General features: G+C 39.0%; 1 protein-coding gene across 2 annotated transcripts; it reads right to left on the bottom strand.

Annotated features, from left to right (window-relative positions):
- Positions 1-7991: 7991 nt before the first annotated feature.
- TMEM144 (transmembrane protein 144) lies at positions 7992-25838 on the bottom strand. Of its 2 annotated transcripts, XM_082482915.1 has the most exons (13): positions 25799-25838; positions 23236-23321; positions 21865-22061; positions 20587-20709; positions 20087-20186; positions 19463-19543; positions 16682-16763; positions 15422-15495; positions 14383-14501; positions 12817-12936; positions 12226-12323; positions 10132-10185; positions 7992-9042 (listed from the first exon to the last, which is right to left on the bottom strand). In XM_082482915.1, the coding sequence occupies exons 3-13, from the start codon at positions 22001-22003 to the stop codon at positions 8959-8961; spliced, it is 1074 nt and encodes a 357-aa protein (XP_082339041.1). In that variant the 5' UTR covers positions 22004-22061; positions 23236-23321; positions 25799-25838; the 3' UTR covers positions 7992-8958. The 2 variants fall into 2 exon arrangements, with proteins under 2 accessions (XP_082339041.1, XP_082339040.1); XM_082482914.1 differs by lacking the exon at positions 25799-25838 and having other exon boundaries at positions 23236-24007.
- Positions 25839-26791: the final 953 nt, after the last annotated feature.

The following is a 26791-nucleotide window of genomic DNA, read 5'->3' as shown; positions in this document are numbered from 1 at the left end:
CCATTATACATATATTTCAGAGATCAGTGAACTGAAATTGTAAACTGGCATAGTGATACTTCTCCATTTACTGTTTAATAATTTCAAACACACTAGCATTTTTTCAACTGCTTAACTTATCACTGAATTGACATTTTCAGACAGCTACTTGCAACAATCCACAGATCATTCTTAGTTAAAAGCATCTAATATAGAGTGTATCCCTCTATGTCTATGGACACACATATTGCTATTTACACTTTTAGGGTCACTGTATTTTGCACACAACTCAGTCACTTGGATCTCTGACATTCTTTGCAATGCTTTGATGGCAGCCCTAAAATTTTATATTCTGAATAATTTTCCATCAGCACGTTGTCATTAATCTAAAAGCTAATGCTTCTAGCAGCAGATACAAAGACATAACAAATTAATGTAAGACAGAGTGGAATAGTTTTTCTGAAGTACTTTCTTCCTTTCAAAATTTCAGAAGTGATTTAATGGTGTAGCAGCTCTTTATGCATTCTAGCTACTCAGAAATCTAGCTACAGCTGGAGTCCAACCATGCTGGTTTTGTTCTCTCTCATGAAAGAAACGTAAGAGGTCTCCAAATCCTGGCCAGGGCATACTTCATGGAGGCCCAGTGAACAGATACTTTCTTGTGTTTTCAGCTCCAGTTATCAAACTGACAGTTTATCATAAAATCATAGAATCATAGAATGGTTTAGGTTGGAAAGGAGCTTGAAGATCATCGAGTTCCAACCCCCCTGCCATAGGCAGGGACACCTCCCACTAGATCAGGTTGCCCAAGGCCATGTCCAGCCTGGCCTTGAACACCTACAGCGATGGGACCTCAACAACCTCTCTGGGCAACCTCTTCCAGTGCCTTACCACCCTCAAAGTGAAAAACTTCTTCCTAATGTTCAATCTAAACTTGCCCTCTTCCAGTTTAAAGCCCCTTGTTCTATCACTACATGCCCTAGTAAAAAGTCCTTCCCCAGCTCTCCTGTAGGACCTCTTTAGGTACTGGAAGGCCGCAATAAGACCTCCCCGGAGCCTTCTCTTCTCCAGCCTGAACAGCCCCAACTCTTTCAGCCTCTCCTCATAGGAGAGGTGCTCCAGCCCTCGGATCATCCTCGTGGCTCTCCTCTAGACACACTCCAGCAGGTCCATGTCCTTCTTCTGTTGGGGACTCCAGAGCTGGATGCAGTACTCCAGGTGGGGTCAGTTTATGAAGACTTCAAACCGAAAGAGACCACCAAACTTGACACATCACATCCTTAAACAGCCCTAACCACAAACAGCAGACAATATTTAATTCTTGATGTCTAAGTCATAGCTGATAAAGAACAAATCATATGCAAAATTGTGTTTACAGCAGCCAAGAATTTGAATTTCTAGTAAACTCAAGATGTTATCTGTAAAGGCAAGGAAATTATGCTAAATCGGACAAGCAGCAAATAAATTTGTAAGCCTGGCAGGGCATAGTAAATTTACAGACGTTTGCAAAGTGTTTATCTCCAGGTAAAAATTAAAGCTAAATCTTCTCACCAAAGGAAAGCAAAAAAGCAAAAAAAAAATTTAGGAAACAGCAGTTCTGTCACAGCAATCAGATAAAAAGTAGCAAGGACATACTCTTCTTAATGCGCTAGGCTAAGGCGCCATTCACCACTCCCAGGATTTCCTCAGGTGATGTTTTCACAGCAAAGCACATTAATGTAGCTGATTTTTCGCCCCTAAGTACACAAAAAAGCCTCACAATCCTATCCACTGGTTTCACTGTGAGGTGTCTGTTAGTAGAAAAGTCGGGTTAGCAGCAGCATCTTAAATCGATATGACCCACATAATGTGAAACACAAGTGAAATCCTGATTCAACGGCAGAAGTCTATTAATTGCATCAGTCCATCTTGATGGTACCACTATTTCCCTTAAACAAAGGAGATGCAGCAGACGCGGCAAGATTGACAACTGCCAAATAAAAGTAATTTAAAAGAAAAGGTGTGCGATCTGCTAAAGAATAGCATGGGTTGATATCACCAAAACACAAGATTGTACATGCCTGAATACACGTACATAGTTCAGCTTATCCTCCTTTTTGTGAAATTCACTAATGCTTCATTGAATGGATTGTTTCTCACTAAATTAAGAAAAAGAATATATCAGGCACTGAACAATAATAAGCGTAATCTGTGGAGAAGAAAAACAGGCAAGCATTTTACTTCAATGTCTGAAAAGTCAGAAGAGTGCAAGAAGAAAGTTTTGTAGCGACTAGCATCTTGAAAGCCAAGAAAATACAATGCGTGTTGCTAGAGTTACAAGTTGCAAGTCCTTAATTTTTTTTTATAATCTTGTTGTTCACATTACAAACATCACATAATATGAAATGCTGCCATCCTCTAAAAATACTCAAAGGAGTACATTTTTAATCAGATACAAATGTAGTTAGCTAGAAATAGTAGCTTTTGTATGGATTTATGAACTAAATTTCAACTAATTCACTTAAAAATGCTAGACACAAACATCTGAAGCAGAAGTCAAAGATGAGGTTATGCATGCTCCCTGCAAGTACATCTGGAGGACTCACAACAAGCCAACAGTGTAAAGTATTTCCTTTGAACTTGATGAGCACAGTATGCTTCAAGGAACACAAGCCATGATATGGTTTTATACAACTTCCAACCTTTCAATTGCGCAAAAAATCAATTGGAAAATGAACTGCAGAGTCAAGGCATCGCTTGATGTGAAATATTACTATTCAGTTAAGTACCGGATCAGTCCTTCTCCTAAGCTGGATCTGTGAGGAGCCTGTGACCTTTGCTCTCCTGGGGCTCTTCCTCGGCTAGGATCAAAGCTCAGATGTGTAAATACAGGTGGGGAACAGCTATCATTCTGCAACTCCTGAAAAAGCGCTCCTCTCCTCAGCCTCCATCCGCAAACAATAAAGAGAAAAAATGACTTATCAGTTAAAGGCTATAATTTTTTCTCGGGTCCATGAACGGTAACAATAAACAACATCCTTTAAGGCTTGCCTATGGGCTCAGTGAGAGTAGCTTAAGAGTACTGGGACACAGTTATTGCCCTCACTACAGCAATCCAAAGGGCACAGAACCATTACTGCCACCAGTTCTCCCATCTGATTAAGTAGTGAGGTGAAGACCCTCTCCCTCACCACCCCTTCCCTGCTTTGGCCCTGGGAACTGTGTAGTTTGCCTCCCAGTTCTACAGGAAATATTGTAAGATCCACAGCATGAAAAATGCTAGGACGTGGGAAATAGCTAATGTATCTCTAAGTGTAATTTATTTATTTACTAGTGTATTGGTTCCTATATAAACACCAAAACCTAAGATCATTAGGAGTTACACAATCTGAAAACTCATGGTGGTGTCAGACTGCCTGAATGACTAATATTAGTCTGACTAATGCGGGTCCCATTTCCTTTGAGTCTTATCTCCCCTGCCAGGTTAGACTCTTTGGTGCAATAAGAGGCACAAGAACTGTTCAGTGTTTACTTTAAAGAGAAAATACATTTTAGATTTTTAAAAATTGTTTTGTGATAAGCATGAAAAATGTAAGAACCATCACTTCAGCTATATCAGCTAAAATACAATGCTCCATATTCACTATCTATCAGCATTATATATAGCTAAAGGAAAGTGGAATCCATTAGTCATTCAGTAATTACAGAATATGGCATTAAACTTCAGTCTTCTATTTGAAAGCAAGGTCAAAATAAGAAAAAAGACACTAATTGCTAGCATGCATCATCTTGGCTGTCATTTTACTTTGATGCCAGATGCAAAAAAGCTCAAGGATCAGGTCAGACTGTTGAACTAGCATTTAATCAACCCTGAATATTGGTTGAAAAAGAAAATTATGATATAGATAAAATATAAAAATGTATATAGGGATAAAAAAATGCCAGTTTTCACTGTTTACATTTGAAGACATAGGAATTAATGTATTTAAATTATTTTTCCAGATAGAAGTCAATTTTACTAAGAATATGACAGAATAAAAATTTGGAAGAAGGGCAGTGAGTCTCAGAAAATTAACTGATAATAAACATGGAAAAAGGAATAAGCAGGTAAGGGAAATCTAAAAAAAGCTGACAGTGAGTTCCCTGGTTCCCAACACAAAACTCTTACTTGGAAACTCCCAGTCTACGTATATTTCAAAGACTAGTTTGCCTCTAAGCATTACCAGAGAAAAATTCTGAAAGCAAGCTCAAATATATTCTTAGAAATTATTAAACAGGCACAAACAAACATTTGAAAGTATAATTTTCTCCAAGAAATGTGATTCTTCCACTTTAGTCCAACTTTTGTTTTTTCCTTCAGTTATATATACAAAAAAAATAACAATACCCACCACACCCCAATAAAAAAGTTATATTCTGGCTCAGTTCCCACACTGATATAAAAACATAAAAACATGCTGATATAAACAGAGCCATGATAATTTACATTAGCTGTAGAATTTTCTCTCATTAAACTCTGTTGCTGCCAGACTGTTTTGTATAAATAGCTCTATAAACAGATATCTGTTAATCCAGCATTTTAACATGAAAGAAGTACTAGTGTTGCTTCAAACTCAAAACTTCAAGAACAAGAATATCTCAGAAATTAGTGGAATATTTATTCAATATATTCCATGCAAACATCATAAGAAAATATGTTGGAATAAATACATATTTAAACCATAAATCCTGATGAATTACTACAAGGGATTTTCACAGAAAAGAGCTGCAAGAGGTGGTGTGGGTTTTTTTTTTGGTTTTTTTTTTTTTTTTTTTTGGGGGGGGGGTGGTGGTTTGTTTTCTTTTGCCGTTGGCAAGTCAAATCCAATAGGATAGATGCTAAGAAAGCATTTCATCAAGGTCGTACTTGCCTTCACAAACAAGAATTTTAATTAACGCCCTAGCAGTCAGAAATTAAGTTTGCACATCTGACAGCTATACAAGATAGACTGGAGAACAGCATCAAAGTATATACATTTAAATGGCAATTGCTACAGTCAGGAGTTCAGTTTTTCGGTGTTTCAGAAAGCCAATGACTTTATACAGAAACTAGGAGATGTAAAGGTGGTCCTGCCCTGGAAGATTCAACTGTTCCCTGTAATCGTATCCAGTAGATGGATGCCGGGCCCATACCAGACATTAACTTAAGAGCATCCCTCTAGAGACATAGTAGAAGCTTAAGATAATATTCAGTTAAAGCAAACTGAAGTACACGGTAACAGTTTAAAACTAAAACCTAAACATAATGCGTCTCAACTGCCAACTATTTTTTTGCGCAACAAGCACAAGACAAAGCCAAAAGCCAGTCTTCTAATAAAGGATGGATATAGCGGATTCAGTCTCATTGTGCATTTTCAGACTTATCTTAAACCACAACAAATAAAAAATGCAGCAAGCAAAACAGAATCTGAACTGAGGCAAGTAAAACCAGGCACTGCCAGGACAAATTTTTCTACTACTTGCTAACCTGTCATAACATTTCCACTACAGCACTAGTGGCCAGCTTGTCCTGTCACTGTAAGTTACGGGCTAAAAATCTGAAAAACCCAAGAACACGTTCACTCAGGCTACTCACAGCACCAAATAAAACAGATCTTCAGGGTACTACAGTAGTAGACAAGGCCTATGGAACTTCACTGTAGTGGAGGATGGGAAACAGCTGGCCCAAGTTAGGGGTAAACTAGGTCCCACAGTGACTGGGCTTGGGGCATCCTGCTTGTTTATTCCTCGCACAGCTGGGGATTGGCAAGGAGAGTTGGTGCAGGCAGACCAGCAATTTTATCACAGCCCCTCTGCATTGACTCTTCAGTGAGTACTGAGGCTTGCCTAGCTGTGGACGTTGACTAGGAGATACCACACTGTGATACACCTAACCTCACAGCATCTTCACACAGCTTCATGTGCTCCCCTGTTCATTTTTCCTCCCAGAGCTCTGCTACAAAAGGTGTCTTTGGTTTTATGATGCTTAGCTCAGTTTTTAATCATGCCATGCATTCTTATATCTCTTGATTTGCTGACCTTTGTTTCTGCTTGCTCGTGTTCTCCCTTGAAGGTGCTCCAGTGATCTCTGGGGTCTGGAAGACCTGTTGTGCAATATGTATCTTACATGCTCCTTAAAAGCTAGTTCTACTCTGGGAGCAGTAGAGATAACATACTAGTTCACTGTTCAAGCCCATGCAGACATGGTTCTCCTCCCTGAGAGTTCTGGTTGAACATTTTCCAACCATTTTTCCAGACTGAGGCATTAGTAATTCATTTAGCACAACCTAGTGAAGAGTACACCTCACTGAATGGCGTAGACTGTACTTGCAGACTTTAACCCAATGTGGAAGGTGACCTACAGGCAGTAGTAAACTTAACACATAATCCTTCCTGAGCAATTGCATTGGTACATTGAAGTGGACTGGTGTTGTAATCACACTATCTTTATAAACACTGTATTGCATTGTAATGATTTTAGCAAAATAGCGAGTTACAAGACAAGTATTTTTGAGAGTGTGTGGAAATAAGAGATAATCTGCCACTATTCAGCAATGACATCATAAACTACAGTGCACAGCATCCTTGCTCCTTCAGTCTTACTCAAACAGACGACACACAGTCAGTGTTAACACAACTGCGAAGAGTGACAGAGGAATAAGAACTAATAGCGACTGGGAAAGAAATGACATATTAAAGCATATCTGTAAAGCAGAGGAGCCTGAGAACACCATATTTTGGTTTTGCCAATTCTTCGCTATCAGCAATTTTCTGGCATGGGGTATATTCCAGGAATATAGAAATTCTTGTGATCTTTAAGAAGAGGGGAAACAGATCCAGGTAAATTATAAATGTCCAATTTAAATCAAGTTATTTCAAAAACATGTGAACAAATTACTCTTCCTTGTCTGAGTCAACAGAATAATGGCTAGTTAAGTAACAGTCAAGAATCTGTCAAGAAGAAATTGTGTCTGACCTGGATACTGGAAAGAAAACTGATCAGTTTTCTTGCCAATATCAGGTATTAGGATGGTACACAACATGTATCTTGACCTGAACAACAGTATCAGATGTTACATAAAAGCTGGGAGAATGCAGTCTAAATAAAACCACTGTAAGAGAGGGAAATTGTACTCAAAGAAGTAATCAATTGTTCCCTGTCCGAGTGAAAAGAAGTATTACATTAGATGCCAAAAAGTAAGTAAAAGCTTGTGTCAGGCAGCATTTTCATAAATTATTTACAATAGTTAGAGAATATGTTTACTAAATTTCCAGATGACATCTGGCTGGAAAATGCTGCCAATGTGTTGGAAGACAGGGTTAACATACAAAGCAAAATCAGAGAAATGCCCTAAGGGGGGAAAAACCTGTCAGACACCAAGTTCTGAGGCTTGGGCAGGAATAAACAATACAGGATGGGAAAAAGCAGGTTAAGTAACAGTTCTAAGATCAAGTCTGATATATAGTAGACAAAGAAGGGTGGAAGTAAGAAAGGAGAAATTATGATTGCAATCTGAACATGTGAACAATATCAAGCCAGGATGGTAAAAAGCGTCATACTATGACATGCAACCACGAACAGAGCTTGCAAAGTGGATGAAAAAAAAAAATAAAATCTTACTGCTGTTCTTGTTTTTTGTAAGACTGTAGTCTGACTGTGTTGTCTAGTTTTTCCAGATAGATCTAGTTCACTTAGTGAGAGCTCAGGAAAGAGCAAGGAAAATGATGAGCACATTAGAAACAAGGGAAGACTCCACGACTGGGGTTATCTAATATACTGAAGAAAAGACTAAGGGGAGGTTCAGACAACATGCTTTGCATATAGAAACATTAGCTGCCATGAGAATGAAAATAAACAGTTCTCCACATGTAGTCATGGAATAGTGGAAATAACATTCCTCATAGGGAATCTCCTTTGAATATTAGAGCTTTCTAGCAGGACAGGTAGTTAGAAGCTGGCTAGTTCACCTAAAAATGTTGTGAAACTTACTTTTTTTATTTAATTTTTTAAAGAAACAAGTAAACAATGACTGTCAGAAGTGATTTACGTATAGATGACCTTGCTTTGGGTAGAATAATGATTGGGTAGTTTTAGCATAATGCTTCAATGTAATAAATACTGCCATACATACTTTTTAGCCATATATAATTTTTAAGACTTGAATATGCCACATAGAAAAGAAAGTATACAGAAAATGCCCAAAGTTATCCGGAAACAAACTTTGAACCACATACTTAGCTCACATTGCAACACAGAAATGTAATGTTTACTTGCAACCAAAATAAAAAAAAAAAACAAACCACTTCAACTATTCATATCCTGGTCCTGATTTCTACATAACATTCTTGCAACTAAACAAACAGTTTAGCAGCAAACAAAAGTAATTTACTTCACAGCACCTTTTTTTTTTTTCTTTGTATTTCCTTCTAAAATCTGAAATTACTGGAAGATAACGTTTTTATGTAAACAGATGACTTTAAAGAATAATGCTTCTCAATAAAAACATGCTCCACATCTTCACGTGTATCATTTCCACAAAGAATATGCCAAGACATATTTTATAGTCAAGACTGAACATTATAATAAAACAAACCATATTGCAAATACATACAGTATTACAGACTAAGAATTAAAACTCCTTTATCCACCATCCCAACAGTGAACTGTAATTTATGATGACGTGAAGTTTAGTACCTGAACCAAAAAAAAAAAAAATTAGCAACTATAAAATCATCTAGCTGTATTTAGTAAAACTCTTTGATTTTCTTACTGTCCGAAGAAATGCAGAAACAAACATTTCTAGATTTTCTTTCATGCCAAATGGGAACATTTAGCAAAGGTTTTCTTTTTCACTTTCCTGAAGGAAGTTAGGGTAAATGTTGGGACATTCATTTTGAAAATTATTATGTATTGCGATATACCAATATTGTCTTTCTGATTATATTAAACAGTAGCACCATCTACTGGTCCAGAAGATCCTTTCAAACTTTAGAAAAAGCCGTGGAGAGTGATCCAGCCAAAATGATGCAAAACGCTACCAAGAGTAACACGTAGTTTTTCAGTCCCTGGATAGGCAAAGGGAGAGAAAAAGAAAAATATCATGTTGCAATAATAGATACCACTTCACAAAAAAAGTAAAATAAAGAACTAAGGTTTCATTTTATGATAAAAGTAATAAATCCATGACATAAAATGGTAAATTTTATAGCATTTTATTTCATATAATGTTTGTAACATAGTAGTTGTTCAAAACAGTTTAATGCCAATAATCTATGATGCCATACACTTAGTATTCACAAAATTAATTCAGCAATTTTTAAAAGTATTTTTAAAGGCCTTTGTCTATTATTTTTAGCAGTAAGCAGTTATGCAGAGACTATACTAAATGTATGAAAAGGATGAAAGATTCGGGGAGTCACAAAGATTTGGATAATTAACATGATGGTATTCTAGTGTGCTGTAACATTAACGTGCAGTGGGAGAGAGAGAACTTCTTTTACTGATCGAAGGATGCTTAATGCATTTTACACTGTCACCAAAAATACTGGGAAAGATGATCCCTAATGGCAAATTAGGTACCTTTGGATCCTGGACAGATTAGCTAAGGGAATCTGAGGATTACACTACTGGCGTTCAATGCTTCAAATTCCACTAGAAAAATAATGTCTGCCATATATGTTAACATCCAGTAATTAGCCTGTTCTAGGCGATCACTGCCATATCAGTTTAGGATCTCTACATTATACTGTAATTAGCAAGGCCAACTAACCTCTGTCTCATTTTTTGGTCCTTTGGTGAACCTGGTGCTAGAAGTCTAACCTACTTGTCTATATGATTATTACGAAAACAGTTCATTCCCCTGCACCCACTGAAAGAACTGACTCAAATAAAGATGGTTTTCAGGCTGTGCTTGGCATCCTGCTTTCTGGCCCTACTAGAGTCTTCATTTACTCCCACTCCTACTCATACAGTTATGGAATGCAAATCCTCATTCCTGTAAAAATTGTTCACAGTTATTCATCTTTCATGGAAAACTGCGCAGTATGACTTTCAGCTTCATGTAAGGAGGAGAAATCCAAGAGATACAGCTGTATACCAAATCCTGCTGTACCTAGAGCTAAAGACAAGCAAGAGAGACTAGATAAGAGACTTACCTTGATTTCTTTAAATACAAGGACTCCCCACATCGCAGCAACAAGGCCAGGACCCTAAAGAATAAGATTCATTTGTACATTACAGCATTTCATTAAAATGTACTGCCTTCTCATTATTGTTCTCATGCTGGCTGAATTTTGTCTGGATAACAAATTTAGTCCCTTCCATTCCGTATAATTACAGCACTCATGGCAAAAGCATAAACATCACTGAAATCTTTATGAAGAAAGACACAATAAAATCTTCAAGAAGGGCTAAAGAGGCAAGAATTGGTTGTTTTTGTTTTGGTTTGGTTTTTTTCTTTTTTCAGAGAAGGCACAATTTCTTTCTAAATTACACTGTGGAGTCTGCACTGGCTGTTATACATTCTTTTAGTAGTGTCCAAATAATATGCCTCACTTTAGTCTAAACTACAGTCCACAATGTTATCACATTTCAGAGGACTATTCAGGTTTATTGGCAGCTACCATGGATATTCCTAACATTTCCTTTATTAGCACGACTAACTAGTTGGACAAAGTTTGATTTTTATCACTCAGTATGATATCAAGGGACTGGAACATAAATGTATTTCCTGTATAGCAGGCATCTGGACAAAGCACAAAGCTAGCCAGATAGACAGGTCAGGAAAACTACTGATTATCTGTGATGTTGCTGTAAAGATTTCCTAGGTAACAGCAAACAGTGATACACAACGATAATTTCCAGGCACTCCGGGTAATATAGTTTTTCCCCTGGGGGAGCAGTAATCTGAATTCTCATGACTGATAAGAAAATATTATCTGAATATGAAGCGAAAACTGGCTCTGTTAATGCTTCCCATTAGAGCTGCTCTCAGAAACACCTGACAGATGTTTGGACAATGATCTTCCTCTCTCCATCATCAGTACAGCTGATAGGACAAAGGTTTAGGCCAGCAGGAAACAGTGTCACATGCTGAATGTATTTGTGGGTGCTGTTCCCTAGTGAAATTGACAACTATTACTTGAACAATAACTAAAGTGTTATTTCACTTTCTAGATAATGAACGTTCTATCAGGAATGCATTATAAAAATGAAACAAATTGTTAAAGGCACATGATGAATAGCTGTCTGAAATTCTCTCTAGGATGAAGTAAAGTAGTAGTTCTGAACCTGTGGTCCAGACTGGCAGTTTCTCATCAGTGCTGTCCTTAAATTTTCCATTTCATGATTTTATATCCTTGCCCTTTAGGCATGCTGATAACTAAGTTACTAAAGCTGCTTTCCATTAATCCTTCAATTTCTAATTAGAATGATCCCAAGTCTTTTTCTTCATTGCATAGTGCAGAGTTTATTCTGATTTACTGCATCTTGAGGCAAAGCTTAATCCCTATTAACACTGTTTCATTAGTTTGCTTCCAAAATACAGCGGTTCAGCAAAACTTTGGTTTTGATATTTATGAACTCTCATTTGCCAGAAGTTATCCACCTTTGCATCACTGGCAAGAGAGTAAAGGCGAAGTTTATTTGTACCTAGTGATGGGAATTTATGCAGCTTCTGGAAATTAACAGTGCTTTAAAGGTACAGCATCATAAATAAAAATAAACCGACAAAACGGGCTAATCTATTTTTCCCTCATCTACATAAGAACATTATTTTCAGTGATACATAATCTGTTCTGTTTGTTCAAGAGTTGTTAAAAGAAAAAATACTTGACTTAATCAAGCAAAATGACTGCTAGAGGATAAAAATCACAAATGAAAACATCCAGAACAAAATGTACTTCCTGGGACAAAAGCATAAAATGTTTCTTCTTTTAATCACTTTAGTTTACTATTTAATATTGATATAGTTCTGGTTACAGAGCTTTGGATTTCATATAATCTAAAGACTCACACTTTCAATCCTTCTGGTTTTTTAGGTTTGGCATTGACCAAGATGGTGCTTGTCACACTCATGTATGTTTCTAAAAAATCAAAGGCTAGTACAAACAAGCAGAAGAGGCAATAGGTACTCTTGATTAAAATGCTCTAGACACATCATAATTTCAACCTTATTCCATAAATGGGAGGGAAAAAAAAAACCTTCACTTTTAATTCTAGTCACAGGTTATTTCTTTTTATATACTTACTGCGGTAATTATTGGAAAGCTGACCACAGCACTGAGATAGTGATTGGCTATGAACCAGCAGCAATTGGCTATTGCCCAAAGCACACCAGAAACAAACCCTAGAAAAATAAATCCCAATCAAACACATACACAGCAAGGTATAGACAGCAATTTGTGGAACATTTATATTTATAGCACAATACAGAAACTGTATGTATGTATTTTAGTATGTTAACTACTTTAACAAGCTGGCTCTGATAATCTAAACCAAAGCTCAAGGGATAAAATCAGCTACTCCAACTAAGGTAGCAAATTAATTAAAGTTCACAATTTTCTGGGCACTGTGCTCTCCACTCTGGCACAGTCAGTTTTTGAAAATCCACCATATGCAATGCCATTTTGTTGTAGTTTCAGATGTAGAACAAAATCTACCATTGGTTCCTAACCTTAATTAGTTAACCTAGTAAGAGTGATCTTTCAAAAGAGACAAAAAGTCAAATGAAGAGACTTGAAACACAAACTACAATTCTAACACATAGCTTGAACTAATCACTGCAAAACAGTCAGAAGAAGTGACTGAAATTAGCTTCTAATTTAAAAAAACAGTCATACCTGGCAATATGGCTTGGGGATAAACATTAGGTTTATTTTTCTTGACTGCACAGTAGATCAAAAAGTAGATGGTACTTGTGAGAAATATTCCACTGAAGTGTGCAAAAACATAATCCAAATCTGAAGGATAAATTACAAAATTATATTAGTCTAAACCATCAGTTATTAACTAAATTTACTTCATTGATAGCATTCACATAGACAAAAACACATAAGGTGCTACTGCTAATAAACCAAATTCAATTGTGATTATGACAAACGCAGCTACCAGTCTGACTGTGGATGGATTTGGTCAATCACACATATATTAAATGTGAACTAACTGCTATGTTGACCCTAGCATTTATTACAGACTTTTATGCATTTCTGTGACTTGTTATTTTTGGAATTCTATTGGTGAAACTACTGAATTAATTTATTAAAACCTTAAGAAAATTCTCAGGTGAGGCTACAAAACTGGGGTGGGGATTTTACATAATTACATCCTCTCCTGACCATCTAAATTTGTATTCCTGTATATAGCCTTGTTTCTTTTCTATACATTTAAAGTAAAAACAACTGCGTATACTGTGTCAGCTAAACACAGCACAGTTTTGTCCTTTTTTAATCACAGAATGGTTTAGGTTGGAAGGGACCTTAAAGATCACCTAGTTCCAACCCCCCTGCCATGGGCAGGGACACCTCCCACTAGAGCAGGTTGCTCAAAGCCCCATCCAACCTGGCCTTTTTATCTTGAAAAATGTATCACAATTTTGATCACTTTAATCATTAACAATAATAAATCCTTTATGGACTTTGTATGCGCAAAAGAGAGTATTTCCAACATGGTAAAGCAGAAGCATGTAGCAAGGTGATCTCTACCTCCTTGGAGTCGTAAATTCTCAACAGGAAAGGCAGCTATAGTAACGATAACATCTGTTTTTTCTGGCTGGGGAATATGTAAGTCATAGTATTCAAGAAAAATTGTATGTGACATAAAAAACAATTTCTTAATGGCAACATTATGCGGTCTCAGCAATACGTAGCTCAAACTGCTGCTGGTATTACCTGATAGACTATACACTGAATCTTAAGCAAAACGTTTCTGGGGAAATGTTGTTTGAAATTGGCAATTAGACTTACGTTAAAAGCTTTCAATTTCAAAAAGTACAAGGTTTTAATTACTTATGTTGTTATATATCTCTTCTCATTAGTTACGATCAACCTTCTCTTCATTTACTGGTGTACTAATTTGGCAATTGGTACAGCATGTGCCCTTGTTTACCTCATGTTCTGGGCACACAAGCTTTGTATTTTGAGGGTGCTAGTACTTAATGCCTTCTGAAACATAGCTAGGAGTTAAGTATGGTATCCTCTAGGCTGTTTCTCACCATTATTTTAATGGTGTAATTCACCTCTGAGAAAAAGGGAGTGCTAGTATTAGGATTATGACAATATATAACAGAACTGGTAAGTTGTCACAGTATGTTTTCAGGCGTATCAAGAATTTCACTCTATGCCTTTTAAAAAAACAGCAGAACACAATATACTGATGAAATAACGTAGAAGTGATCTATTAGCCTTTACCAAACTGACTGGCTCCTGTGTATATAGTTTCATTCCTTCTTCCATGGTCCTTGATGTAAAGTACTGGTACAAAACTGGAACCGTAGAGTATTCCAGCTACTACAGCCAGGCTACACCCTCTTTAAACAGAGCAAACATTAGTGTTAATTCCCTAGTGTTAATGAGGGAAGTAGACAATACACTTAAGTCCAGTATTGCAGTTAAAGACTGCATATCATATCAAAATTACTAGCAACACTACAAAAATAATACATTGTAGCACATTTTTATTTTCTAGTGTAGAAATGGTTCAAAACAGTAACTTAGTTCTCCTATACTCTGTGGCCAAGCAATACAGACAATTCCTGCCCCAAGAACCTGCAGTCTAGATTAATGACAAGAGAAATCAACTAACCAGGATTTCCTAAAAGCAGAGCTAGGAGAAAAAAAACCCACAAAAATATAATTAAAGTGCTCCCACCCTCAGCTTCACTGTTTCAGTCTATATATTCTTTATAACTATTCCCAGGTTCATTGCCTCTTTAGTCCCCTTCTCCACCTCCAGATCGTGTTCTTGGCTGTCTCCACTCCCCACACTGGTTCCTTGCTAGCTGCTGCTTTCACCTGCAGCACTTCTGCTGTCTCCTTACCATACTGCCACACCTTCTCCAGATGTATTCACTTGGAAACCACACCTGGAAGCATGTTATTAGCATAGGCTCCTTCTACCCTGTAGTGCTAATCAGCCAGGTGAGAAAAAACAGCACTGTACTTACTTAGTTGCTATTGCTATTTACTTTGCCAAACATTCTTCTATAGTAGTAACTAATACTTAATCAGTAACGTAAAGCACACAGTAGTGCAAAGGGAATAATCTAATTAGTTGTGCAGCTATTCATATATAGATATACACACTATACTAGTACTTTAAAAACTGTTATTTATTAGTGTATTAATGTGCTAGGAAAACCACAGGACACGAATTCTGCTCTTATGCTGTGTTCAACCATTTCCTCTGGCTACTTGGCCTGCACCAGTAAAAGAACTGTTAATAACTTACATGAGTCTCTTTTTTGCTGGAGAAAGTCTGTTCACCCATGAGTCATCAGAAGTATCTTCAGAAACATTAATAGACTTCAAAAAACCAAGAGTTTTCATGTAAGTTTAGTTTAGTTTATTATTTTAAAAAAATCTCAAACATTGTATAAAACAGAACAGTTTTGCTCTAAGAAAATAAAATGAAAATGGCAGGAGAAACAAAAGAAATTTACAGAAATACTCTGAAGAAAGTAGATTTTTTTTTTTTTAATAAAACAAACTAATAATTGGATCTACCCACCTCAAAGTTTACAAGTACAAGTTTGGATATGGACTTTCAGTTTATTACATAGTAGACCACTCACTAGCATTTTTTTTAAATCTGTATGCAGGTAGATCTGACTTTCAGAACTTGTCCTTCCTTAAATTTGATTAATGATTTAATCTATAGATTTTATTTATGATGTGATTTTTCCTTTTCTCGATAGCTCCGGTATTACTATCAGAATATTAGAGGTATTTGCAAACAGGGACATTAACACTCCTGTCTGCAGCACAAAGAAATTGCAGCATCCTTTTATTCTAATCCTGCAATCAGATTGTCTTCTGTGATTTGGTCTGCTAGACTAGAACCCCTAGTGAGCATTGAGCACAGCTAGAAAACTCTGAGAGGCTCTCTGTTCAGGTAGCAACTGAGCACTGACCTAGGGCATTGTACCTACAGTAAGGTACAACGGTAGTAGGAGCCTATTGTTCTCCAGCTTTTGTTGCGTACTTTGGGGTCCCAAAGGAGGGACAGCCAATCTGGCACCCCTCATTTGCTTCCAACAGGAGCAACAGCTGATGCTGAGAATCAACAACTCTTCACAGTCTCCTGGCTCTCTAATGTGGCAAAAATCTGGTGGATAAGTCATACACAATTGCCTTTCACCTAAGTACCCTTCTAGTTTTATAGTTAAGTTTTAATTAAAATTGCTTCCTCTTCTCAGATAGGAAAGTAATACATTCTGTCTTTTCTATAATCTCTGTCACAACGAAGAAAGACTTCTGAGCCATGTAAAGCTGCCATTAGAGAAAAAACAGTTAGGAAAACCTTTTCTGTTACTCACAATCAACTGGATATACAAGATCCACAAACTAAATACAATCAATGCATATTTATGCAGTTTTATGCAGTCTACCATAAACCTAGCAAATCTGGTTAACATTAATATTTTTTTGGTTTGTTTTTAAATGGATATGCACTTTCACTGCTGTAAAGTAACGACTGTAGAGTACTTACACTTTCTCTCAGTAAAGGTGTGCTTTCTAATGAAGCTGAAGAACTCTGGACTTCAGTTTTTATAAAAAGAAATATGACAGCACTCAGAAGAGAAAAATACATCAATAAATACCACATCAGCTCATAAGGACATAACATTTAGTGTCCAGAGACAAAAGTTATATTTGGAGGCATATTACTTTATTTTCATTATTGCCATAAAGTCGCTTCAATATATTTAAAAAATGCAATTGCTTTTAACAGTCTTCAGTGAAAGAAAATAAATTACTCTTTGTATCACTTTATAGATCTCTCTTCTATGTAATGGGATTGAAATATCTCCTTTTTACAGTTTGTAGTTACAACCACATGCTAACAACACTTGCTTTAGTTAACAATGCCCTTTTGTACTAAACCACACATACAATGGAACATCTGCATGAAAGTTCTATCTATATGGAACAGCTTAAACCTGCACAGAATTGGCTCTGTGCTCAAGGAAAAAAGTTAGGTTTTAGTCTTCTATCACATGTGAGTGAGGGAATACTCCTCCTACAGGGCCTCATGCGTATGTGGAAGGAGAACAGGTATTGCTCAGTGGTGCTCCAGTGCACTAAGTGAATAAAATGAAGAAGAAAGGGTAACATTACTACTTGTACCCCCAGGTCCAGGAAATCAGATAAATACATGTAACCAGAACTGGTAGGATCTGGTTTTTTATTTTTATGAAAGATATTTTAATGATTCAGGAATTCTTTCTCATAACTGTAAGCAGAATGTCTCCATGTGGAGGATGATTCATCTCCTACTGAAGGAATAAGGATAGGTATAAAAGGATGTCAGCTTCCTCCAGAGGGACTAGACAAACACATACAGGTTCCACACAGGAGGCTAAAATGAAATACATGCTTCTGAGCTCTGCAGAGCAAGTTACACAGGCTTTGAGCAGCTTGCCAGGAAAACATGTTTGGTCACTATCTTTTTCCCTGTTGATCACTTCTCCATGATATCTCAGAAACAGGCAGGAAGCAGGTGGGAGCTGAATGAATTCATCAGGCAGGAATAGTACTGCTACTATTTTGTGAGTACCTCAAAAAAATCATGTGGTACATGTAAAGGTAATGGGTAAAAAGCTGCAGACTCTTAGGAAAGAGGAAGAGTGGAAGCAAAATTCATGAATCTACGGCAGCAGCTCTCTTCTAGCAATCAAGAAGTGCAAGTGCAAGGTCCTGCACCTTAGGAGGAAGAATGCTAGGCACCAGTATAGGTTAGGGGTGGACCTGCTGGGAAGTAGGTCAGAGGAGAAGGATCTGGGGGTTGTGGTAGACAGTAAATTATCCATGGCCCAGCAATGTGCCCTTGTTGCCAAAAAGGCCAATAGAATCCTGGGCTGCGTAGGGAAGAGTGTGGCCAGTAGGTCGAGGGAGGTCATTCTCCCCCTCTACTCTGCACTGGGGAGGCCACAACTGGAATACTGTGTCCAGTTTTGGGCTCCCCAGTTCAAGAGGGACAGGGAACTGCTGCAGCGAGTCCAGCAAAGGGCAACTAAGATGATTAAGGGATTGGAGCATCTCCCTTACGAGGAAAGGCTGAGAGCGCTGGGACTCTTTAGCCTGGAGAAGAGAAGGCTGAGGGGAGACCTTATTATGGCGTACAAGTATCTAAAGGGTGGGTTGAAGGAGGATGGAGCCAGGCTCTTTTCAATGGTTCCAAGTGACAGGACAAGGGGTAACGGGCACAAGTTAATACACAGGAAGTTCCGTTCAAATACACGGAAAAACTTCTTTACGGTGAGGGTGACAGAGCACTGGCACAGGCTGCCCAGGGAGGTTGTGGAGTCCCCTTCTCTGGAGATTTTCAAGACCCGCCTGGATGCAGTCCTGAGTAATGTGCTCTGGGCAATCCTGCTTTAGCAGGGGAGTTGGACTAGATGATCTCTAGAGGTCCCTTCCAACTCTGAAAATTCTGTGATTCTGTGAAGAATGGCTCCATCATCTCCACATTCTTAACACCCTTCCTTTCCTAAAGGCATTACGTGCATCTGCTGCTTAGCACGCTTATGGCAAGCCTACTGCCCCCTAGGATTTAGGGCCACCATTATGTTCCTAGAAAGACCTTCCCGGTCACCCAGCTGGAAAGCAAGAACACTGCTACAGAAGAGAGACCTTTCCTCTGTGTTTGGACCAAAATGTGCACTCATACAAACAATAAACAAAAAATAAGAGTAGATGTCCTTCTGAGGATCCCAAAGGAAGCCATTGTTTGGGAGCTGTTGTAAGTGTGGCTTAAGAATCACAAGACAGGGAGCTATTAAGGACAAGAGATAATGAAAAGCTTCTGGGCTTTGCAAATCTGGGAAGGGGTCCTGTGGCATATTCTGCAGTTAAAAGGAAGGACTGGTACGCCTGACTGAGCAAAGTCAGATGAGAAATCTCACAGTGGTTTTCTCACCAGGATTCTTCTAGTCAGTTTTCCCTCTCACACAAAATTTGGGGAAAGTGAACCATTTGAATAACCTAGCTAGGGAGACAGTCAGTGCATCACTGCTTTGGCTGGAACATACCTACCAGCATAAAAATACATTTCTGTGTTTATGACTAACCATGTCACTGCTGTACCGGATATTATGTATGTTTCTGTTCTGAAATACAACACTGACCAGCTAGGTATGGATAGCTCATGAATTCTGCAGTAAATCAATTTGCAAAAAATACTACAATACATTTGCCCTCTAGTCAAATTGTCCCTGTGGTTATTAAATATATTACATTACAGAAATTTATTATAAGAATACATTTTTACCTTACTAGCGAAAGTCCAGCTCCAATATAATTTAAGATTGGTCTTGATACCTCTTCTGGGTCAATTCCAAACCAACCAAACCTGGAATACTTAACCAGTTTCATTTAGTTGCACTGACTACATACGAATCATTAAATTGTAACCCAGTCTTGGAAATCCTTACTCATGTAAATAATTCTGTTTAAGTTTATATTTGCAATATTGGATTGGTGCTTCAGTTGGCTTGCAAAAAGCTATATCTACTTTACAAAAATAATCTTTAAACTAATTTAATTTACATTGATTTTTTTTTTAATCTGGGTATTTAAAAATTGAATTTAATTTAAATTATTTTATCAGCCATGCTATAGAAAAATAATACAAACAGTGTACTATCTTTACATTAACAAATACATTATTTATTCACTCAATTATGTTGATGAACATCACTGGGTAGTCTTCCCATTGAGACAGAGGAAACAAAAAAAGATAAAATAATTAACCTGAGTACTTTCCACTGAGAGGAAAAAAGGTCTTACATAAGTATGATAAATCCTCTTTATTGGTGATGACGTTTTCACTGCAGTTATTAATGAAGAATTGGCAAGATTAATTACGTACGACTTAAGATGTTAACATACTCACCTTGAACTTGCCCAACCTGTCAGCAAATTAAAAGAAGCCCATATCAAAAGACCAAGAGCTAAGCCGATAGTTTTAACAATCGGGACAACTGTAACATTGCCTGAAATACAAAAATCCAAAGTTAAAATCAGTTAAAAACTAGATTGTGATTTTGTAAATTTTTGCTTTAGATTCTGTGACTGTGCAGAAGGCAAAGAAATTTAGGCAACTACAAGGTGGTAGGAAGCAGTGTTTTTAAAAAACAAATACATTAAACATGGACTTTCCCTCAATACCGTTTTTAAAGTTATTTTTGGTGTGAATTTGCTGATGATTATAAAATAAGCACAATAAAATAACATTTCCTATAAGGGTACAGCTCCATTAATACTGAGACTTTAAAAGCCAAGTAACTACCAAATAACTACTAGCTTATGTATCGAAAAGTTTTTATCACTGTTTTTTTAATGAAGCGTTAGGATTACTTTGTGTTTCAAGAAATAGAATCTCTTTGTCCTTACCTGTAGCCCACACAAAACCACCAACCATAGCCAGAGGCCAAAACCGGGGGCAATTCTGGATTAAATTGACCACCAAAGAAACTAGCCATATGGAGGCACAGAGAATCCATTGGAAGAACATGCCTACGGAAAAATCAAATGCACACAATAGAGAACTTGCAGAATACTACATCTGTGAAACTCTCACAATAATATGTTTTAGATAAAATAGTACAGAAAAATTGAAAGGTGGCCACCTCCTTTATGAATTGCAGGGAACCCTGTTAGAATATATTAAAAAAATGTATTTTAGGGTGGGGTGTTATAATTTGGTCAACCTTTTCCTTACCATGGATTCTTCATATGCAGCTGCAAAAGACACTTTTCTGGACCAAGTTTACACAAGCCCCGATTCTCAAACATATGAAAATTTTGACAGGCTTCTGACAAAGAGGACCCTAGCAGCAGCTAACACAGATGACTGCACAGGACAAAACTCCTTCAAAGCTCAGTTTTTTCCAATAATCCAGGACATTGAGGCTGAAAAAAACTTTGGACAGATCTCTTCTACCTTTGTGGATACTCCAAGAGTCAACTAGGCAGACCAGTTAACTTTACACCAACTGAGCTAAGACTTTTGCTTTAAAGTCTAGCCTTGTCTTGTTACAACCACATTTGGCAAAAAGAAGAGAGAGAAGTTATATCCAGCCTGTAATGCAAATACTATTATTGCAGCAACATAACGGCAGATTTATTCATCCAGGGATCTGGTAACAGACTGTGCTACTTATAAATGTGCAAATACAACATGAATCTAGTAAAGTGATAAAATTCCAAGTAGGAAATAGAAGCAATTGTTTCCTCTTACTGAGACACCAGATAAAAGTATCAAAATTTCAAATTTTGATTGTTTTTAAGTTAGGTCCACAATTGAAAGGCAGTACTCCAAAGTCCATCAACTTTTACAGGACAAAAAACCACTGTATTTATTTGAGAATCCCTACAAGGGTACAAGAAAGGACATTTCACTTTCCATTGTGAAATGCTTATGAAATGCACATCATCACTGTCAAAGTACACAACACATAAAAAGGCTCTTCTAAAGATTTGCCACATCCTGAACCAATACATAATTGCTTTATACCCTAACAGTAGCAAAGAAAATTAAAACATACTCTATGGATTAAAGCTGTGATGACATTTATAACTCGAGCTAAAGAAACTCTCATATTTGGTGGCAAAATACTATTCCTATTAGCAAGAATACCAAAACCATCAAAAGAATATAAATAAGATTACCATCACCAGTATCAAATTTCTTAACAGGCACAAAGTTTGTCCCAAATAGAATGACAGCTACTGCAGAAGAGGTAAATCCAATAGCTAGATCTGTTCCATCGCTGATGTTAAAGGCAGTGTAAGCTTTCCCGATATTCATCTTTGTTCTGAAGGTGTCTCTTTTTGTGAAGTTGTTTTGCTGCAAGTCCTGACAGGTTCTGAAATCAGAGAGTGGAATTAAACATGTGGAGTATTAAATAATACCACCCTAGACCAGAAATCTGTAACTTAAAGAACCCTACTTATCAATCTCTCAAAAGCTGGAAAGAAATGCAAAGTATACTGTAGAATCCCATGAAAAGCTGCCATGAAATGTGAATGAGTAACTTAAGAATAGATGCACAAAAAAATCCCTATTGTGTGCTTCATAATCAGCTTCATCATGTCTGAAAACATACAACAACGTGAATGTAGAGATGCACTCAAAGGTTATGAGGACTTGAATCTGAGGCCTATGGTAAACCCTTATGCTTTAGGGAGATGCTCTATCAGAATATTCCTTATTCCTGTAGCCAAAGTGGGGTCACACTGGGGTGTGTAAAAAAGCAGGGGTTAGACGAAATCTCAATTGGCAGAAGCAGCTATAGCAATTTGCAGCCCCACTGCCTAGAAGTAAGGAACAGGCTCAGAGATTCTATAGATACCACACCAGGATCGATACAGGATCATAAGATAACCACAGGAATTGCTTTAGTTTATACAAAACACAAACGAAAGCTCATTTTTTCTGTGGGGAACAAAGGGAGAACTGCCTCTAAAGTTTCTTCATTCATTCCACATACCTATCATAAGACTAGCAAAGATTTTTTTTTAATCCCATAATACCTCCCCCCCGTTGTTTTTTTTTTTTTAAGTAGGAGATTCATCTTGAGGTTACACTCAACAGAGGTACCACATATATAATTTTGATATGGATTATGACTTTGACAGAAAAGGTGGCTCTGAGAACAACTATAACAACATGATTTTTGCATACATGATCTTAACACCACGCCTAAAAGACTACATATAAGAAAAGTGTTTGGAAATTTAACTTTGAATGGGAACAGGACACTTAATATGCTGTGAATATAAAGGGGCATATTTATAGAGATATGCATGCAATACTGTTGTCAAAGTAATGATATTTATACTGACTCACGTGACATCCTAATGGAGTTTGACATTTCCTAGTGTAGGTGAACTAGCTACCGCCTGGAGAAAAAAAGCTGAAATAGGATGGTGGAAATTTTGCCAAGTCTTGTAAGGGGTGCCAATAACTACACTCTCCACACAAAAGGAAGGGCTGAGCTGCTGCAAATTCTTTCATCTTGTTTTACCCTTCAGTCTTACCTTCTCTGGAGTCCTTAGGACACTGAGAACTGCTTCCGCTGAGGTTGTGCTTTTATTTACAGCTTTAGCAGGGCCATCAGTGTCAGCTGAAATTAATTATTTGCATTAGCAGGTGAAAAATTCAATCCCACAACTAATATAACCATTTAGTTTCTTTAATTTTTTCCCCTCAGAAGATGTCAGTATATTTTTAACTTGAGTACTTAAGAAAAACACAGATGACATTTAGAAGACACATCGTGAAGGTACAATGGCACAGGCATTTCTGTTTATCTTACTATCTTTTTCTCCTTCACTCTTCGTCTTTCTTGCCTACTTAGAGAATAAGCTTCTCCAGGAAGTTTTCACTGTATTTAAAACTCTTCTATAAAGAGTATTTTACCTGGGACCTATAGACACTGAGCAGTGCAAAAAATAATGCTGGGATTTCTTCAAAGACTGACTTCACAGGCTGAGAAACACTGTGACACCACAAGAATGATTAAGATAGATAAAGGCTTACATTAGCTATCTTCATTCCATCGACCTTGACTCACTGAGTGAATACATTTAATTCATTTAGTGGACAAGTAAGGCACAAAAGCTGGGTTTTGCGCAGGAAGAACTTCATGCTGTTAAGGACATAGAAATGAAGCTGATTACACTGCACTTCTGTGAACACAGGACTCAGTACTTTAGCCTTTAAATAAATAAGTCGTTATAGAGGCAAAATACTAAGAACCTTTCAAATTTAATGTGGTTTATCAGCCTTTTTGATTTTGTTAATGTACAGAGAAATGTTACTTTAAAAATACTTTGGGTATTCTACTAAGAGAAAATGTGTGCTATGGGGCAATATACCCTTCTGCTTGCTTTTTATCTTCCAAGAATGTACACACTGAAAACTGTTGCACAATTGGAGAATAAGAATCATGACACCAAAAATGGAAAAGAAACACAACTTCCAATTAACCAAGAAAGAGTATGTTTCATTCAGAATGTTCAAAACTCTGTAGCTTTCCAAAATTTGGGGCACTTAGCTCCAAATTTGGCTAAATTTCAGACTGAACTTTCAACTCAATTTTAAAGCCTTCAAGAGAAAGCTCAACCAGACAAGGCCTGGAGCAACCTGCTCCATCTTTGATGATGATGCTGCTTTACACAGGAAGTTGAACTAGATGACATCCAGAGGTCCCTTCCAAGCTAAATTATTCCACAATTGTATGATCCAATATGAAGAACAAATAATGAACTGACACACAGCATTAAGTTGACTATACTTTTTTGCACATACTTTGCACATCAGAGAGCTTCAGAGAGTCATCTAAAAGGTTCAGCTCCTCTCTACAATCCTATGTTGTTGCCAGATGGCTTTGTAGCATATGTGTCTCCAAAGGTTTACAGCTGCCAAGTGACAAACTACAAGCACTTGCTGAAGCTGCTAAGACACTAGAACATAGGGGTTGTATCTGAAATTCAAGCAGAGACAACTGGAACCACTGACGTTATTGAAGGTTTTGGTTTTTTTTTTTTTTTCCCCCCACTAATTAGCCCTTACTGAAGGGCATGTAAAGATTCCTAAGCTGCAGAGGAAATATAATGGAGTTTTGTTGGCACATATTGCCCTTATCCTACTAACTTCACTGTTTTACCTCACTGGAAAGTTGTACTCTGTATTTTCACTCTTTCCTCAGAAATATGCTACCATTTTCTCCCTTCGCACACAGACACAACCAACTATGATGCTCAATACAACAGCAACATGTCTCCACACACAGGCATGAAACCAAGGAGCCTGCCTGTGAGAGCTTTCACCTCAAGGTAGATCCAAGCTGTTGTCACGATCCAAAAGAAACCGTTTGTGCTAATCGAATGGGTATTTTTCAGAGGCTGCCTGTCACATCGACTGTTTATTTTTGCACATTGCTCCCATTATCTATTTGCCATTAGGGGTGGATACTTTCATCCTTATTTTTGGAGATTCCTATCGCTCCTGAGGAGGCTCAGAGCGACGCCCTCAGGGGACACCGCGACCCCCAACCAGCTCCTCAGGAAGCGCTTCTTCCCTTCCCTAAGGCAAACGCTGTCGGAGGGCGTTCGGGCAGTGTTTTCAGTACTCGGTAGCACGCCAGCAGGAAGAACGCGGGGCCCAGCGCTCGGCACAGGCGGACGTTGCTTCTCCCGCTGACATCAACGCGCCCGGGCTTCCTTCGGCAGGGCAGGCCCAGGCCGCCAGTGGGACGCGGCCCGCCGCCGGGTCAGGCCCAGCCCTCGGCCAAGGCGGCCGCTGAGGGAAGCGCCAGCCGGCCGGGCAGGCCAACCGCTCGGCAACGCGCCCTGAGAAGAAAACCGCAGAACCCTCCCTCCAGCCGGGCACCTTCCTTTCCCCAGCGCCCTGTCCCCCGGCTGACCGCCGCGGCGTCCTGTACGGCGCTCGGCTCCCGCAGCCGGCGGGGCGACAGGGGGCCGGGGATGGGCCCGCCCCCGCTGATCCCTCGCCTGGAGCCCTCCGTGTGGCCTCCGCCCTTGCCGCGGCCGCTGCTGCCCGCCCCTCTCCGCGCCAGCCCCCGCCGCGCTCACGCACGGGCCTCCACCGCCGCTCCGGCCTACCGCCCGGGCCAGTGCCACCCTTCGCCTCGGACCGCCTCCTCCCTATCCGCTCGCCCCGGCCGGGAGGGGGCGTGGAGGCGAGCAGGCGGAGGGCGAAGTAGGCCTCCGCGCCGCTCTCGGCCGCCTTCCCGCCGCGGAGGCGCCGTGGCCGGCAGCCGCTGCCGCGCGGAGCCATCATGTGGTTGCAGCGGCCCAGCGGGGCGGAGGGGCTGCCCCGGGGCACCGGCTGCGCATCTGGCGGGGCAGAAACACGGAGAGGTATCTTAAATTTAGGCACTCACGGCCTAAAAAAAAGCGCAAAAAAACGCTTTTGCCTCTCCCCGGTCTTAAACATGAGGAGAGAGGACTTTGCTTTGAGGGTGGCAGAGCACTGGAACAGGCTGCCCAGAGAGGTTGTGGAGTCTTCCACGCTGGAGTCAGTGTGGCTGGTAGGTCGAAGGAGGTCGTTCTCCCCCTCTACTCTGCACTGGGGAGGCCACAACTGGAATACTGTGTCCAGTTTTGGGCTCCCCAGTTCAAGAGGGACAGGGAACTGCTGCAGCGAGTCCAGCAAAGGGCAACTAAGATGATTAAGGGATTGGAGCATCTCCCTTATGAGGAAAGGCTGAGAGAGCTGGGACTCTTTAGCCTGGAGAAGGCTGAGGGGAGACCTTATTATGGCGTACAAGTATCTCAAGGGTGGGTTGAAGGAGGATGGAGCCAGGCTCTTTTCAATGGTTCCAAGTGACAGGACAAGGGGTAACGGGCACAAGTTAATACACAGGAAGTTCCGTTCAAATACACGGAAAAACTTCTTTACGGTGAGGGTGACAGAGCACTGGCACAGGCTGCCCAGGGAGGTGGTGGAGTCCCCTTCTCTGGAGATTTTCAAGACCCGCCTGGATGCAGTCCTGAGTAATGTGCTCTAGGCAATCCTGCTTTAGCAGGGGAGTTGGACTAGATGATCTCTAGAGGTCCCTTCCAACTC

The sequence above is a fragment of the Vanellus vanellus genome, assembly GCF_965231255.1.
Source record: "Vanellus vanellus genome assembly, chromosome: 4".
Taxonomy (NCBI): Eukaryota; Metazoa; Chordata; class Aves; order Charadriiformes; family Charadriidae; genus Vanellus; species Vanellus vanellus.
Note: the sequence above shows the minus strand (reverse complement) of the source record. Positions and strands in the feature narration are given on the sequence as shown.

Bases quoted from the DNA above. Each gene is read 5' to 3' on its own strand.
- TMEM144 (XM_082482915.1), bottom strand. From the start codon at position 22,003: ATGAATATCGGGAAAGCTTACACTGCCTTTAACATCAGCGATGGAACA. The intron at 20,710-21,864 runs GTAATCTTATTT...ATTTTTCCGTAG, and splicing joins GAAATTTGATACTGGTGATG to GCATGTTCTTCCAATGGATT. The intron at 12,937-14,382 runs GTAAAGGCTAAT...TTTATCCTTCAG, and splicing joins CACAGGAGCCAGTCAGTTTG to ATTTGGATTATGTTTTTGCA.